We start from the raw sequence: 18,739 nt of genomic DNA on the forward strand, positions 1-18,739 counted from the left end.
GGATTCTCTAATATATTTGTAACTAGTAGTAGGACAGAGCAGCAAATGTAATCCCTACCTCAGAGGAAAGTTGCCAGAAACCACTGGTTTAGGGGGCAAAAACGAGAAGGAAGTGAAACAAGAGTGCACTGAAAAAGTGCAGGATATACTACAGGGATGAATGAATGGGCGAGTGGAGGGGGTGAAGCAGTGCTTAATTTGAGCCGGTGGGGGCAAGTAGCACTAATTTTTGGGACCCAGCACTTATTTTTACCCATCAAAAAAAATACTGAGAGGAAGAGATAGAAAAATAAAACAAAAAGACAGAGAAAGATGGAGAAAACATTACAAAGGGAGAAAGCAGGAACCCGCAAGAGTGAAAGGCAGATGGAGTGTCTGCTAGTAGATTAGAGGTCTGAGGCGAATTGAAGACTACACAGCTTTGGTATTGGGCACACTGGCATTTAATTGCACTGGCCGTAGGCTTCAGTGCAGAATTTCGAACACCGGCGCTCATTCATTACAAATTAAGCACTAGCGCAAGGTAAGGTAAAAAATACAGCATCTGAGATGAGAGGATGTGAGACAAGCACAAGGCAAATGCAAGCTGAGAAAGGGGGAGGGGGGGCGCCGCAAAGACTGGGGGAAGGAACTTCACATGCAGACAGAACGGAATGGGAACTTGGCTCTAGTGGTCTTCCCCATAAATACAGGCACAGAAAGGGAAAGCAAAATGGAGCTATGTAAAGTTTATCCGAATAGAAAAAGACTAACAGGTGAAACCGCAGTAATGTCAAAAAGGATTTAGCTAAAGCTACCACAAAACGTGTAGTTTGCATTTCTTAGGTCTGCTTACAAAATTAATTGGTACCAAAAACATCACACTGTCATCAGTCACCATAATAATGAACAATTCCGAGTAGAGTGCTTTGACTATATTTTTTGATAGGGATAGCAAACTGAACACAGATTAGAAGTCAACAGCATGTATCCAAAGGAGCATTATTATCTTCTATAATGACAATAAAAGCAATCTTAAATAACTGGGTAATATGTTTGGTAGGAAAAAAGCGTAATTGAATATATGGAATGTACTAACCAACAAAGCCGGCAGCGACATTAACAATAGCACCAGACAATTTGGTCGGGGTAGAATTTTGAGGACTCCACAAGGATGTGAAAGAAAATACTTCATCATAATCTGATAAAATCCCAGTCCGGGATTCAGTGGTGCTTGCCGATTCATTCATGTCGGTCTCATCATTGGTGTTGGCCATTTGATATGCCAGGTTAGGCTGCTCTGGTTGATACCTAGATATATAATAATAATATATTTTTTTAAAAGTAAAAAACGGCATGTCTCTGAAAAAACATCATGAAACACACTAAAGTACAATTCCTGGGAAATTCGGTAGCCTATAAATAAAACAATGAGGAATTATAAGCAAAAGAAAACTAAAGAATTAAACTAGTACATAGTATTATTAAATATTAAGACTCTGGAAATAAATATCAATAATATCTTTAAGCTGCATGTTTTTAAAAGTGTATTAAGGCAGCAAGCATAAAACATGTAGCTAAAGAAATGATGTCACAACTGAAATCCTCAAAATGAACAAACAAAATGGTGGCCACCTTGTAGGTTGGGAGGATTTCTGCACATTGTTAACTTTATAATTAAGAATAGGTCATTTTAAGTACGGTTGGTAAAATAAGAAACTTAAATAGGTAAATACCTGGGATGGGCCTGGAGATTAAGACGCAGGCTGCTCAAGGCGCACCACCGTCAAGCTAACCACCCACTCCCCTGACCCTGCGACTATTATTGTTCACTCTATTAATTACAGGGGTTATGTGGAACTGATACGTGTATTTACACGCTGTTTTTTATTCTTTTTTTTTTACTATGTATGGACTGAAGCCACTTGTTGTAGTATAATTTTTTAATCTGTTTTTATCACACATTGTACTGCACTTTTATGATATTTTTATATGTCGAATAAAGTACTACAACAACAAATAGGTAGAGAAACACAAGCTGTCAAACTCACCTCCAAATACCACGCTGGCACTTTCAATTATGAACATGAGTAACAACTTTTTCGCTACTGTAAAATCTATTTTGAGATGTTAACATTGTAATTCTCTGACAAAATTTGAGATTACCAATGAGTACATAAATTAAGAAAAAATGTGCTGCAGCAGTGTAGGCCTTAAAATAGCACTATTGTGTCATAAGGGAAAAAAACAATTCCTATGCACAACTTTCCGTGGCCCCACTGCATCGAAGCCACAATCGGTCAGAAACCCAAAAGAATATATTGAATAGGAGCGTAATTATATCAGAAAAAGTTCTTTTTTTATATAGATATTCTATTCCAAGTACAAATTGTCAACATTCACCAAAAAATCCAGAAATCAGTCTAATATATAGAATTTCACATAATCAATTGTCTGAGAGTCTTGTGAATATGTACAGAATCAAATTTTATTTTAATGATATTTATGTTCACGATAAACAGATTTTGCCCAAGCCAACGCGTTTCGTCCCTTTAGGACTTAATCAGGATTGGATTCTCCATCGATTTTTTTATTTGTGTGAAATGAAGCTTCAACTTTTATTTCCTTAATTATCCTCAGTTCTTCTCCTGGGTGGTGTAGTACCTACTTATTTAATCGTCCTCCATTGTGTCCCAGAGCCAAATGCCACAGGAAAAAGCGCAAGTGCATAAATTAATCTGGAAATAATTTTGGTAATGCAAATTACCTCCTCATCAAAAAGGGCGCCTGGACCACAAGCTGAAATCCAGGTCAGATTTTCAATTATTCTCTTCAGCCACAGTCGCTGGTTCTAGCGGCACCTCAATCAGTGATAACCTCCTTGCCACTGTCAAACCTCACAATTCAAAACGCAACTCCCTTGACCTGGATATTTCTGTCTTGCACGGTTTAACCAGCCTAGAACAACCTATGAGCAATTTCTATACCTTACGCCCCACACAATGGAAAACACAAATATCTGTATTACCACATGCTCCTTTTTCGCATTAAACACCCAGCCAAAGACTGATTTCACTTCCTTCAAGCAAGCCACACTAACCTGGACACACTTTTCTCAACATATGCCCAGCCATGGTTGAAAAATATCAAACATAAACCTTCTCCAACTTGGTATACTAAGGAACTGAATGCTAACAAAATCATTATCTGCAAACTTAATAGTCATGGGGTAAACTAAAACCCTTGTTGGCCTCGCCATCCTACAAATAGCTTACAGAACCTACAACAACAGTGCTACCACAAACGTTAAGTATTACTTTGAAACCATCCTTAAGGAGAACTATTACATCATTCAAAGCTGTTAAGCAGTGTTCCAAGCACCTTCAACCACACCCTATTAATTGTTCTTTTGAAAAAGTTATTTTATTTTTAATAAGTGACAGACTAAACTTTGACAACTTTCACCAATCGCAAAGCAAAACCTCACATCCCCCAACCTACCACTGCACGTCACTCCTCAAAACCTTTACAATGCAATCCAGGATTACCATCCTACACCCTCCAAAAGCAACCTACTAGGACGATTACATTCCATTATTCATAGCTTAATCCATATGTCCTAAGAACCTCCTGCACATCATCAGATACTGCTTTTCACAGGGATGAAGAGCAGATACCCATGGGGACTGACCAAGCCACCTACTTGCTAGAAAATAAAACATAAATTATATATCAACCTCAACCCAGATGACCTCGGCCCCATATCACACACCTTCATTCACAAGAGAAAATTCTTGAAAAGGCAAATTCTAGCAACAAAAATGCCTAAAACTTTAAAGCATCCAGACTCCCTACCTACCAATCTGTGTTCTACCCCTGCTGCAGGTCAGATATCTCTACCACTCAAGCAGTAGAAGATATTTTGTCGACCCTCAGTAATGTTGATTGTTTCCTGCAGTTGCTGAACTGACCTGTCGGCAGTGTTTTATAGCATCAGATCCCAGGTCTTACTTGAACCTCTTGATTCATGTGCGGGCATTTGCAACTTTACAGTAAATTAGTTAATTTCATACTTATCTACTAAAAACAACTTCCACAAATGTAAACCCCAGAAACCCATCAATCCTGGTCTCCTGTGGAGATTTGCAAGGATCAATATTGACTCTAACAATGTTCAACCAGTACATGAAGTCAGAGTACCACACCACAAACAAGACACGGCTTTCACAAATTATACCCAACTATACCTTAAAGTGTTGTCTGTTATCGTTCAACTCAGATACTGCCTGGGTATTCTTCTAACCTGGATGTATATAGCGTATATGAAAACAAACAAATGAACAAAGCTGAGGTTTACTCATTGACCTCTCTTCGTCCTTTAGGGAGGATACCAGGGTAGAGATACCCAAAGCATGGTTCAAGGTCACCCTGGTGTGCAAATTCAAGACCCTGCTCCAGTCTATGAAGTAGATCAAAACACAATCCAGGACCTTGTGCTCTCACACAGGCTGAGACAACCTATTACCCACTGGTTTCCAAGAGTCCTCACAGACACCAATTAAAATAGTTCCTCATGCAATGGCTTGACTAACTACCAATCAAAGGCATGCAAACTACCTCACTTCCCTGAAAGAACTGCAATGGTTCCTTCTCCCTTCTGTGACGCATTTCAAAGTTTATGTAATCCTTAAGATAAAGCACTTGAATAAATAGTACTACCTTGTCTCTAACCTCAAAAGTCCTGGTGGTGCTCACCTACAGGAAGCACATCGATGGTCTTGCTGGAAATCCTACAGGCTCACAAAAAAGCACAAGCCAACATCAAGCTTTCGCAGCATATATACTAATAATGTGCTCACTTTGCATGCCTCCAGGCGAGTAAAGAGAATCCGGCATACTGTGCGCGAGGCCCCCCAGCGGGTAAGCTATCGGAATGGCAGTAGGCAGGCACACAACCCCACGGAGATGGAGGGGCTAAGTCCTGGTGGGGTTTGCTGGTATGCTGCGCTGCATGGTTTATTTATTTATCAATTCACTTGCGTCATTCATTTGGCCCCTTTAGCAAAGGGGGTGCAATAATGAATGACGAACTCTCTCCTGCGACACATGTGGGCCTATATGGCTGTGCCAGCTCTTGCCCTCGCCGGTGTACCAGAGTGAACACGGAGTGTCTCTCCGGAGAGGGCTTCCTGGACAATGCATTAATTGCATTGCTTGCAGCAGTTGCTTGTGTCCATTGCAGCCCTCTTTTACAGGTTAATCTGCTGCTGCTGCAGGAGTAAGGGTGGAGAAGAATGGCAGTTTGGGTAATCTGATGACACAGATCCGTGCACAGATCTGAGCCATGAGCCTCAGGTCCTGAGTTCCGGGGGTCCCCCCACATTGAGCAAGTGATGGAAGCGTTTGCACAGCCTCTGCTTCCTTGTCTTCCGATCCTCTACCTTCGACTACAAGGCAGAGACTGCAGAGTTTGTCAAGGGTGAGCAAGGGGGGTTTACTTTATTAGGCTGGTGTAGCTCCCAATAGGTCCCATGATAGCGATTCTTCGTTTACGCCTGTGCCTGCTTTGTTGCTTACTGGATCTGGCAGCCCACAAGTAAACTCTGGATCAGTCTTTCTGATTTTATCTTTCATCTGTCATCCTTCTACAACGACATTTTGCACTACAAGCTTTGCGCCAAACGATCCTGCCCTGCTTGATAGTGTCTCATCCCCTGTGTGGCGATATGGTACAGAAGAAAGTAATTGGCGGTCAATCTGTCTCAAGTCCACCTGTGAAGTGCACTTCAATTGGCAGAATAATGGAGAGGGACATCGGGGTTATTGGCACCGAGATTGCTCAGACCAAGAGAGAGCGCTCTCATTGAATCTGGGCTCTGTACTAGCCTTTTCAGTTAACAAGGCTATTATTGACCCTCTTGCTGAGGTTATGCCTGGGTTGACTGCTCACTGCTGCATTACCTGATGACACCGCCGGCGCCGCGGACTTCCCACCATGGCAGGGATTGACACCAATAGCCCTCAATATAATTTCCTAGCCAGCAAGAGGGTAAAAGGGAGAGAGGGGGTGGGGAAAGAGTATTAGGCATGGAAAGCCATTCTGCAATATTAATCAGGCTTCACTGACTTCAGCCATGAACCTGACACCATACTCTTCTCCTCCACCTTAACACTCCTCCTTCTCTTGTGGTGGGGGTTTGGGGGGGACTTAAGTTCTAGCCAGTCCCGCATCAAGCAACTCCGAGGACTACCGCAAGAAATTCCCGTTGCTCCTACTACCCGAACTCTCCCCCTTGATGGACAAACTTAAAGGCCATTGAGTCTCAAATACCCACCTTTTTACGACAGTCACCCCAGTCGTCTGCTACCTCTGCCGCCAATCCGATGCTAGGGGTCGTGGAGAGAACAGTAGGGGGAAAAGTTAATTGTCTCTCAGCTGCGATTGCCAGGCCATCTGTGCAACAGGGTGGAGCGGGTCATTGGGGTCAAGAGGGACAAGGGAGGCAAGAAGTGTAAAGAAGTATTATGAATCCAGCGAGAAATAATGAAGGCGAGAGAGGTCTGTCACCCCCTCCTGCTCTCTCTACTTCTGCTCTTCCTAATATCTTGCTTCCCCTTGGAGAATGCCCTTAAGTGAAGGTTCTAGCAGGTGTCCCTCTCTTGGTGAAGAACAAGTTTTAATCTTTTGAGGGGGGTGCGCAATAAGGTCACTCACTGGCTTCATGATGATGCGGACTGGGGTGCACGCTTTCATGATGAAATTATTATGGCTCAGAGAGTGTGCTGGGTTGGTCCCTTCAGGATAAGTATAGAGGGTGTTGGACCTGTCATACTTTAGGTGATCTTCCACCAACGTTTTGGTTGCTTACATCCACTTTTTGCTGTATCTTTTGTTGGCCTTAGGACTCTGGGCACTTTACTACTGCTAACCAGTGCTAAGTTGCATGTGTTTCTCCACTAAACATTTTGATATTGGGGTATACCGGATTGGCATATTTAGTTTACCTGTATGTCTCTTGTAAAGGGGTATACCATGTACCCAGAGCCTGTAATCTCAATGCTACTAGTGGGTCTGCAACTCTGGCTGTTTCACTCACACAAGTAGCCTTTCAAACCGGTCACAGGCCTGACATTGCAAAGCCTATGTGTGCAGTTTACTGCCACTTTGACTTGGCGTTTACAACCCCTTGTCAAGCTTTAAACTCCCCTTTTATTACACATAAGTCACCCCTACGGTATATCCTAAGTGACCCTAAGGGCAGGGTGCCGTGTAACTAAAAGGCAGGACATGTACTTCTAGGTTTTACATGTCCTGGCAGTGACAAACCACTTAATTCATTTTTCACTGTTGGGAGACCTACTCATTACATAGTCTAGCATTGGGGATTCCTGATAACACCTTTCAAGCTATAATTCTGGATTGGAAAGGAGTAGCTACTTCATTTTTAATATCTCTGGAATGGTGGTGATAAAGAATCCTTGAGGGTAATGCTGGATTTAACAGTACCATATTAGAAATGCCACTTTTAGAAAAAAAGACATTTCTCTGCTCTTACTGCTCTGTGTGCCTGACAGCCTGTATCCAATACACATCTGGGCTGGCTGACAGCTACACTTTGTGCATTCCCTCTAGACAGCAACAACACTGAAAGGGCTGGGTGTGACTGAAGATTCATCTGCATTCTGATAGCCTTCATGGGCATGAAGGGGGGAGAGGTGGCTCACACTTGCATCTGAATAGGTAGTGTCCTCCCCTCACATAAAGGGTTAATTTACCTCCTACTCATAGTCTGGAGCCAGGTCTGGGCTGAAAGGCATCCTTGTGCACATCAGAGATTTCCTTTGATTTCCCCCCCTAAATCCAAGGTGCTTTTGAATAGATGTACTAAGGCTCTGGCCCTACCAAATCAGTACACTCCTGGATCTGGAAGAACTCTGAGGCAGTAAAGACTGCTGTGCTGAGAGGATTGCCACTTTGCTGTGACTGACTGAGGAACTGCTTCTCTGCTTCGCTGAGCTTCCCTGCTACCTTCTGATCTCTGCCCTGCTGAAGACAAGGACTTAAGCCTCTCATTTGAACTCAGGGTGACTACAAGGGCTTGCTGGCTTCCCTCCTGTTTTCTGAAGTCACAGGGACACAGAATAATTCCTGCAATCCTGCTGGACTCTGCCATCTGTGAGTCCTACCCTTGCCTGAAGTGCCCCCTCCAGTCCTAGGCCTCAAAAATGGGCTCTACAGCCGATTTCTTGAAATAATTACGCATTGACTCGACTGGGTGGGAATTTCCGTTGCATCGCCCTTCGACGCCGAGGCTGCTCGATAAAGAATTGCATTCACTTCAATGGAGCTACACAACGACGCGGGACCTTCTCTGCATGGCTCGACGAGGAAACAGTAGACTCTTGACGTAGACAAAAGTTCCATCCAAGTTATTTCTTCCGTGGGATCTGTCTCGTTCCTGTAGCCAGCCTTCCATTGATTGCGGTCGGCCTGAACTTTAACTCTGCACCCGTCTCTCATGAACTCAAGTAACCTTTTGACCGCTAGTGATTTCTAAGCACTGTTTTCACTTTAATCTTCAAAAATTCATATCACGACTTCTACTTATAAGATTTTTTACGTTTTGGTCTTTGTTTACTCAGATATTCTTTTTTTCAAAACCCGTGTGGATTCTTTTTCAGGTGTTTTCAGTGAGTTACTGTAATTTAAGTGCAACGCAAATATTTTACACATTACCTCTTAAATTAAGACTGGCTGTTCTGAGCTAAGCTACCACAGAGTACGCACAGATTAATTTAGGGTGTGTATCGGACTTATCCTGACTAGGATTGTGGTCCCCATTTGGATAGGGTGTAAACCTCTGTCAACTAGAGAGCTCACTTCTTTTTTTTGTCCTCATCCCACCATATCTTTCTTGCTGGTGTAGGACCTACCCCCTCCCCGGAAATGGCCTCTCAGGCTCAAGAAGGAGAAAGACAAGGGGAACCAGCAAATGTGGCTTAATCATTGGACCCTCTATTAATTTGCCAATTCACAATGTTTCCAGACCCTCTCAAAGTCTTCGAGGGTCACAGGCACTGTCCATCTGACTTATTAGCCTGATCATTTTAGAGCAGTCACTAAAATACGGTGCATTTGCTGATTTTCATAGCCTGCATATCTCTTGTCTTGCCAACAAAACCACATAAAAAACAAAGTTCATATTGGGAGAGTATACCCCAATGTAACCTTCAGGGCTGTTCCCTAAAAATATAAGTTGAGGGCTTACCTCAATGTGATGTCCTGTTATTTCACTGATAAAATTTCATACGGAAACCCAAAAAGAAGCCAGAATTGGGCTTTGCATAAACATATGTATATCATCTGGCATTATAAGCTCACATTTTAGATATCCAATTTCTTTCACAGCCCTTTCAGACAACTTACTTAAAGGCCAGTAGACCCTGTGTGTCGTAAACAGATGGTTTCTCTTTAGTGAGGCAGATTTCCCCACAGCCTATAATATAGAAAATGATACTTGCCATATCTGCCATGATTTCTTCTTCTCAAATTGAGTATATGTCGGGATATTTCTTATCCTCGGCTTCTAAAAAGGCCCAATACCATGTCGATACTTACTTCTTTAAAGGGCCAACCTTTATCACCCGTTCAAACCATACCTCCCACTCTTGAGTTGCCCACCACTATCGTAACTGATAACATTTGAATCTCGTTAACTGTCCGTTAGTACATGCACTCAGCACCTGCCACTCCGCCCATCCCGATCCTGCTCTCAGATATGCCCAGCAGTTTAAGCCAGCTGTGTTTAGGGGGCAGCTTAGCTGATCCTCCAAACATTCTGGAGTACCCAGAGAATTCCAGATTGGGGCTGAAGACCTATAATATGGGATACTAAACCTCTTTCTAAAATAAACCCAAGTTCTTAATGCGGTTTTCAAAACTTTCAGCCTAATTTTATTTTTTATTTTTTTAAAGTATTTTGGGGCCCCATATATGAATAAGAAATGGCTATGCCCCATGAGAGCTTATTTCTAACAGAGGTTGAGTGTATCATTGTTAATTTTTGATCTCCTGCCCTTATTCCTTGAGTCTTCGATGTGTTGGGATCTACTTATACAATCAAATGTAGATTGGTATTGCTCCCATTGGGTTACTTCTATCGAACAGAGGAAGGTTTTTGATCCCCTCTGTGGGCACAATTACGTAGAGAGCATGTCCTCCCATTACTCCAATTCCAACTACTAATTGTTATGGCATCCAGTAAAATGATTGAATCCAGAGGCCCACTTTAGGCTGCAGCTATGTGCACAGCTGGGGAGGAGGCAACTCGTAGGCCATGGCTCGCTTTAGCAGACCTAGATGAGCAGTCCCTCCCCTATTACTATTCCAGCCTTAAGATAGCTCCAAAGAGGGAGCCCGGGTGGTCTCTCCCTCTGGACTTATTATAAACCCCACTATTTTGATCACCGCAGGGCCCATTAGCAAACAGCGCAGTGAAAGGCTTTCCCTAGTCTTCAGAAATATAGAACGTCTCTCCTATAAACTGGCTGACCCAGAATGGGGTGCTTTTATTGACGGATTCGACCTGTGTATGTTTCAGAAGACATGGACCACAGAGAGTGAGCCCAAGGATAGCTTTCGAAGTTACAGCAATTTTGGTAAGGCGGCTGACCGCTCTTCTGGTTGCCTGTTAATATGGGTCAAACTACTCTGAGGGGGCAAACAAGAGATCTTAGTCTAGTACCTGGATATACTGAGGCTAGAGGTTGTTAAGCCTGGTGGGAAGTACGGACTACATAACAATGTTTATAGCAGGCCCACTCATTTTAGAGTATCTTCCTTAACGCTAGAGATTTTGGACAGTTTAATTAATCGTTATGCTAGGTCACATGCCATTATCATTGCAGGTGATTTCAACACTACATTTGAGCGTAATGTATTCTTCTCAGAATGACTGATCAAAGAGTATTCACTTTGGGGCATTGTTGCTATAGAAGCTCTACCTTTTACTCTGTCTGCTGCAGCCCTACAAGTTGTCAGTATTTGCGTGTCACAGGGGGTGAGAGCGTGCAACGGCCACTGAAAATCAAACGTTTCACAGTCTCCCACTTTTCACAGTTAATGATAGAACTAGAATTGGTTATTGTAGGAGGGTGGCTTAGTATATGGTGCACACTTATTTAAGTGAAGCACCTTGCACTAATCCAGACAACCCTTAGAGATTTTAGTTGTCTTAGACAACCATAGACAGCTTTGTAAGTGGTAGCTGTAGAGAGCAGCCTTTAGGCTTAGTCCATAAGGACTGATAAGCAGCTTGTTTCACCAGAACTAATCATATAGTGTAGGTTTAATGAAAAAATAGTTATATTTATCATACACACACTCACTAACAAATTGGTACATCTCCTACCCAGAGATATGAACACAATACACAAAATATTTCAAAAAGAAACAGGTAAGTTACCACAAATACACAGTGGTCTCCAGGGGGAGACCAACCCATATTAAAGAAGTGGAATACGAACTCTGACCGAAGTCGAGACTTGGACCAGAAGACTCAGAAGAGCTGGGGACCCAAGGAACCACCCGAGGGAAGTACCCAGAAATCCCATGGAGGCTGTGTGCAGAGAGGAAACACAGCCGCATACTCAATGCAAGTCACGGGGAAGTCGCGGTTGCAGTTTTGAAGAAGGACCCTTCCCAGCGGACCCCGAAGAAACCATGTGGAAGATGGAAGGCTGGAGAGTCACCCCACCCCTGGATATCCCAAGAACCAGGATACCTACACCAGGGAAGCCAGGTGCATAGGTGCGCAGTGATGTCGGAAACCGTCATAGACCACAATGGTTGATTTCAGTCAAGACGCGGCTGGCAATGAAGGTGAAAGTTTGTTGGAACCAAAGACTGGCTTCTTGAAGGAAAGTACCTGCAGGCAAAGGGGACAGAGTCTATGCCACTCAGGAGTGACCAGGAGGCAAGGAAGACCAATGACCACAGATGGCGGAAGATGCAGGAGAGCTGATGGTGACCTTGTTGCTGCAGTTGTGAGGACCAGGCAACGCTGTGGAAGACCAGTAGCAGTTCACGAGCTGTCCCATGTCGGAGGTCGAAAACCAGGGGTCAGTGTCTGGCGGAAGTACCAACAAGCCTTGGCAGCAGCAACAGATGTGGTAAACCAAGAAGGTGCAGTGTCTGGACCAGCAAGGTCGAGGGGACTCACCAAGTGCAGGAGAGTCAGAGCAGGCCCTAATAAAGCAGGGGAGCCCACTGAAGCACAAGAAGACCCTCAAGAGGACCCACAGGCTGAAAGCACAGGAGTCACAAGAGAAGCTCACCAAAGATGCAGGCCCACAGTGCAGTGGATGCGGTGAGGATGAAGATCTTGGCAGGGAGAGATACTGGAGGCTGGAGCTTCTTGTAGATCTCTGGAGGACATAGTCAACCAGCCTTGGCAACGGCAAGTAAACGCAGTGCACACAGGTGCTGTTCCAGCAGCTTCGACGAGGGATAATGGCTTCAAACTTGCTGAGAAGACAGTGCAGGCCTCGGGGGAGTTGCAGAACCACCACCTGTGTTGGTGGGCCTCTCGAAGTCCATGGGACGTCAAGAGCAGTAGACCAGTCAGCTTTGTTGCGGTGCCTGCAGATGCAGGGGAGTGACTCCTTCATTCCAAGGGAGATTACTTCGGGTGTCCTTGATGCACAAAAGCCTGGAGAAGAACCTAGATTAAGCACACGCACAGACGACGCAGACGTTGTGCAGGACAACGAGACCAGGAGCAGAAGAATGCAGTCTCGGTTCCCAAAGCGAAGTCCAAAGTGCCTAGACAGTTGAACTAGAAGTGGTTTCAGATCTGAATCTTGTACCACAACGAATTTGAAGAGCCACCCACAAGTAGGCCCTTAAGTACCCTAAGGAAAGTGTTGGGACGATTTAGGAATCCCTCCCAGAGGCTGAACAGAGGGGAGGACACTCCCATGTCCTTTGTCCAGTTTTGTGCCAGAGCGGGAGGGAAGGCTCCCTGAACGGATTCTAACTTAAGTATGCAAGGAGGGCACCAAATGTGCCCTTCAAAGCAGTCTGGTGGCACTCGCAAGTGCCCCCACCCCAGGCCAATACACTAAGTCCTGTCTGGTTACACCTCCCTGTGACAGGAAACCTATTCTTCTACCCTCCCCTGCTCGAGCTCAGCTCAGCTGCAGGAGGGCAGAATCGTGTCTGTGGTCTAGCTTGTTGTTAGACCCTGAAAGGCTGGTACAGGGAATACATGGGTGGTTCCATGGGGGAGTCCCCAGTACATGGGACCGGATATCCAACATTGGAATTGGTGTTGGGGTAGGATTCCAACATGTTTGATACCAAACATGCCCGGTTTCGGTGCAGCCAATATATAGTTAGACATCTCGCAATTGACTTGATGTCCACTATATGTATTAAATCGTTGACTGCACTTACAAAGCCTGGAGAATCGACTCTGGGGTTTTTAGGGGGTGTCCTGCTCATGCAGGGCACCCTCACACTTATAAACTAGCACCCTGCCTTCAGGATTGAAAGGTCTGCCTTGGGGGTGACATAGGTTTTAAGTGCAGTGACCTCAGATATAGGAAAACCTATATCTGTGGTGTGGGGTTCTAGCACCAGCTAACACAGGCTGCAATGGCCGGCCTGGAGGTCACAGTTTGAGTGGTCTCTCCTTGGTGGCATAATACATGCTGCAGCCCATGGGAGACCCCTGGTGTACTTATGCCCTGGGTACCTTAGTACAATATACTATGGCCTGAGAAGGGTACACCAGTAGTCAATTGGGAAGGTGCCAAAGTACTTCAAGGCGCTCCTCCACGTGAAGCAATTTTTTACAGATATTCAACATTTTGAACAGACCAGAAGAGAGTGCACAAAGCTGCTTTTTTTGTGTGTGAAATCCCTATAAAAAGACGTCAGAGACTGGAGGGACAGTGTGGGGTGATGGGAAATATTTATTCACCCAAAAGAATGTGAGTGTATGCTTCACTCTCCCAGCAGACATGGTGGAGGGGTGCTCTGTAAACAAGTTTACCTAACAGCACAAGAGCTGCAGGGGTGAAGTTGGTGACCTTGGGCTTTGGAGTGCAGCCAGAGATGGACAGAGGGGGTCTGTTGCAAAAGCTCACATGCCAAAGGATGACACCACTCTGAGTGCAGATAATCTGCAGCTTCTGAGTCACATACATACACAAATACACAAAGAAACAGAGGTGAGCAGAAACACACAAAACATGCACACATGCAGAAACACACTCAAACACACACCAGAAACACAAAGATATACAAACACACACTCCTACATATATACAGACACTTGCACACAAACACACACAGATGGGTGCACAAACACACACAGAAACATACACACACATTAGAAGCTTAAACCTATTCGACATAAATAAACGTGTGTTTGTAAAGCGCACTTTCACCCAAGGTTATCTTGGCACTGAATAACAGATGTTTATTGTTACCCAACTCAATGGTACTCATTTTATCGACCTCAGAAGAATGAAGAAGGCTGTGTGAACCCACCAGGATTTGAACCAGAGACCATGAGGTCAAACATCGGTCCCTACCATTGACGCATTAGTCCACTAAGCCACCAGAGCCAGAAAAACACGCACACATACAAACATGCACAGGTAGGTGTGCAAACATGCACAGAAAAATACACACTAACACATACCAGAGGCCAAAGCATATACAAACATGCACAAACATAAATAAACCTGGTATTTGTAAAGCGTAAACCAATCACTACTAAGGGTCTCGAGGCGCTCGGGCTGTCGGGGAGACTAACAAGCTATTACCCAGAGTCACATGGTGCTGGGCTGAGCTGCCACTAACGCGGGGATCGAACCATGAGCCCCATGCTCCGGAGTCAGCCGCCCTGGCCGCTGCGCCACACCTCTCCCATAACACATACAAATAAACATAGATACTAGTGCATGCACAAACGCGCACAGGAACATCTACACACAAATCTATATATACAGCTGACCCAACACACAAACATATACACAAAAACACAGGCGTAGGGTTAAACCACCTGTATGGTGAAACTACTAGAATGCGAGGAACACATTCTGCAAAAGTGCATGTTCACAATCTCTGCATGTCCGCTCCCGGAGTACATGTGTGGTTTCTGGTGCTTGCCAGGTGTAGGAAGGTGCATTACATTATAAATCACCAGAGGCATACACAATTCACTGGTTAATACCAGCCCCAGAGCAGGGCAAGTGCAGCCTGTCTGGGCAGTGAAGAGGCAGCAACGGCGGCTTGGGGCCAGGCAGCCACTCATTTACAAAAAAAAAACATGCATGGTGTAAAGAGCAAATTAAGGAGAAATCCACACCGGGCAATCAACAGTCATGAAAAGAGACAATGGGAGAGCAGTAGAAAGGGAGGGAGAAAGCGGCAGACACATGAAAGGAGCGATATGGAGATGAACAGTGGCAGGCAGAGACAACAGTAAATCGGGGACAGGAAGAGGAGCAGGCAGAGGGTGCCTTACAAAGAGACAGCGGTCAGCAGGAACAAGTGGGGCCAGGCAAAGACATGAGGAGCAGCCAGACACAGGGAAAGGCGTAGGCAGACCAGAAGAGAAGTAGGTAAATTAGAGGGCTAGACTTGTAGTAGGACTGAGATTCACCACGAGGCAAAAAGAAAGGGAGAAAGAAAAAAAAACACAGATGAGGGAGGGAGATGGGCAATGATACGACGAGAAGAAAGGCAGAGTGACGGGAAAACAAGAAGTCAATCTGGTTTATGGAAAGGCAGAGAGAGTAGAAGACTGAAGATCTATAAAACAAGGGGAATTCACAGACACAAGGAGATTGGCAACTGGAGCCACAGGGAGAAGGGCAGGCAGAAATGGATTGAGGGGCAGAGAGTGCCACAGGCAGGGACAGAAAAGCAAAGGCAGATGAAAAGCATGGAAAGCTGCAGGAAGGCATGTGAAAGAGTAGACTGGATAAGACAGACTCAGGTGGTGATTGAGACACATGGAGAGGGGCAGATTAAGTGGAAGAACAGTAAACCGTGGAACAAGAAGCACAATTGACAAAGGCTAGCAGCACAGATTTTATGGCCCGTCTTTAGGACATTGGACCAAAGCACAAGGAGGTAGCCAACTGGTACTGGCAATTCTTGGAGACAGAGGATAAGGAATTGGTGGCACCCCACATGGTTGGGACAGACGTATCCCAGGGAGAGAATATAGAACCATTATAGAAGGACTCATTGTTATACTCGGTTGTCACCACTGCAAACCTTAAACAACATCATGTCTTTGCCATCAATAGGCTGTATTGGACTCCTCAAAAAAGGGCCACGTTTGTGCTGCAGCATATCCCCAGGTGTAGAAAATGTGACTGCCTAAATGCCAACGATGAACACATCATTACATGTGCTGAGATAAAAAAAATATTGGAATGTAGTTGAAACCACTATAAGGGGCATCATGGGGAGATTTATTGTCCTGAATTCTGTTTTAGTTCTTTTTGGGGTTGACAAACTACACGTAGTACTCTGAGTAGTAAGCAAAGGGGTCTGGCCTTCCATCTGCTGCTCTTAGCCAGGAGGGAGATCTGCAAACGCTGGACTGATCCGTCACCCCCACATGCTATGGAGTGGCTTAAAGTAACTAAGGGGATGAGTTGTATGGAGGTAGAATGTAAACCAGGAAGATTGGCAGAGGTATGGGACGATCTCATTAGGTGGATCTCGTAGGTATCAAGGAACTGCGCGGCACTGAGGTGCGGTCTACGAACTAACATCACTGTCCTATGATTACACCAGGTCACCGTACTTGGGGTTGGCCAATGAAGTGTGAGCAGAGCGATGGAGGCCTGAAGCAAGTGAATGCAAAGGGCCACATGGCGGACAGAGTGTTTTAAATATGGTCCAATATTTGCAGATGCCATGGTGATATGAGGACAAAAAAAACGAGATTATTTTGGCTCAAATGAGGAAGCCAGGCCCACAAGACAACGTTTTATCGTCTAATAAGCCTAATCAAACCACTTTTTGTCTGTAATTATCACTACCTAAATTTGCAGGGAAACTCAATGATTAAAGCCATAACCTATCTAAAAGAAGAACGCAGCAATCAATCAATGTCTGTTATTGCCAAGATCTCAGTCACTGAAATGCAGACTCAGTATTAACCTTCCACAGAAATGGGCACAAAAAAGAAAAAACAAATGCATGTAAAATAGGTCACCTAAATTGAGGGCTGCATTTACTTCATACACATTTAGATTAACTGCTGTCACGTTTCATGTGTTTATAGCAGTGAAACTTGGATAAGACTCTAGTAAAATTATGTGATCAGATAGAAGGGGTTAAGGCGCAGAGATCTACTGACAACTAGACTCGGGGCAGATTTTTATACAGACAGTTGTGGTGGTATGCCCACAAACATACTGAGAACGCAGAAGGCAATTTGATTGTGGGGATCAGAAGATCCACGCAAATATTTGAAACACGCAAGTGTAACGTTATTTGACGATTGTATTACTTTGGGATGTTTCAAGAGAGTAGGCAAAGCTGGGAAATAATCATGCCCGAGTATCGAGTATAAAAAAAAAAAAAAAAAAATAGAACGTTTTCGCTCTTAACAGGACTCCGCAGCATTTCCGATGAGCACAGGATAGATTAGTGGTAATCCCAACAGCAGACGAAGCAAACACACCAGTCGCTGCCCCGGCTCTTCCACCTTTTCACGAGGCTCGGGCATTGTAAAATAAACCACGGGAGCAGAGTGCACCATCAGAGCTGAAGTGCTCACTGCCCTCTCACTGCATCGTATTCAACAGCCAATTGACGGGATGAGGACACTGCTTTTACGTGTAGGACATCGCTTTTACGTGTAGCTCTGCGGCCACCTTCACCCAGAGGAAACTGGGACAACTGCTCCCAAGCGCCTGTGGCATTAAAGCTCTGCTGACAACTGCACGTGAGAAGCAGAGGACGAGACTTTCGAGGCCTTGCTACCAGCGGGACCTCTGGGACGATGAGCATGACGAGGAGCCGCTTTTTGCAGCTAAAGGACCCTAGCAAGTTGCTCCATCTGCCTCAGTGCCACTTTCAACCCAGCCTCCAGCTACAACGTGCCCCGAAGAATGCAAGAAAGGGATATTTCACCTTCATCAGCCTCCTGCTGGCCACCATCTTGGATTCTGGATCCAGCAAACGGCCTTGAAGCGGACGCTGCGTTAAGCCAGGGAAAAGCTTGTTCGAATAATAAAATAAATAATTCCTGAACAGAAAGTAAAATAGAAAAAAGAGGAAGCCTACAAGCCCTGGGGCAATCCAAGTTATCCACTGGAAAGCAAGAAATGTTAACCGATTAGACAAATGAGAAGCGATGGGAGAAGTTCATGTCCACAAAGTATGTAAAACAGATCATCCTAACAGCGCAAGCACTGTCTAGGCTCAACCTAAGAAGCGATCAAGAGACCTACCAGAGAACTATCACCCCATTAGTTTGGTAGACTATTCAAAAAATCTTTTGTTGACAAATCCTTGATGAACTTAATTGGTGTTTAGCTGACAGCCAAGTGATGAACCATTTCATTTTCAAGCTGACTTCCAAGATAATGTGGGCACAGTGGATCCTTGATACTATCTTTGCTATTAGAAGAGAAATTAGTTTTCTCTGAAATTTGACCGCTCAGTAGTGGGGTCAAGTCAAGTGAGAGCACCTTTGTGCTATATCAGATTTTGAGGACT

At 44.6% G+C, this 18,739-nt stretch overlaps 1 protein-coding gene across 2 annotated transcripts in view; it reads right to left on the bottom strand.

The window, feature by feature from the left end:
- SLC7A1 (solute carrier family 7 member 1) overlaps positions 1-18,739 on the bottom strand; it is a 509,165-nt gene that overhangs the window by 78,205 nt on the left and 412,221 nt on the right. For both annotated transcript variants that reach the window (XM_085621651.1, XM_085621652.1), the window contains exon 10: positions 1,079-1,290. In XM_085621651.1, coding sequence (XP_085477777.1) covers positions 1,079-1,290 — 212 coding nt within the window. The remainder of the gene's footprint in view (positions 1-1,078; positions 1,291-18,739) is intronic.

The sequence above is a fragment of the Triturus cristatus genome, chromosome 8, assembly GCF_964204655.1.
Source record: "Triturus cristatus chromosome 8, aTriCri1.1, whole genome shotgun sequence".
NCBI lineage: Eukaryota > Metazoa > Chordata > Amphibia > Caudata > Salamandridae > Triturus > Triturus cristatus.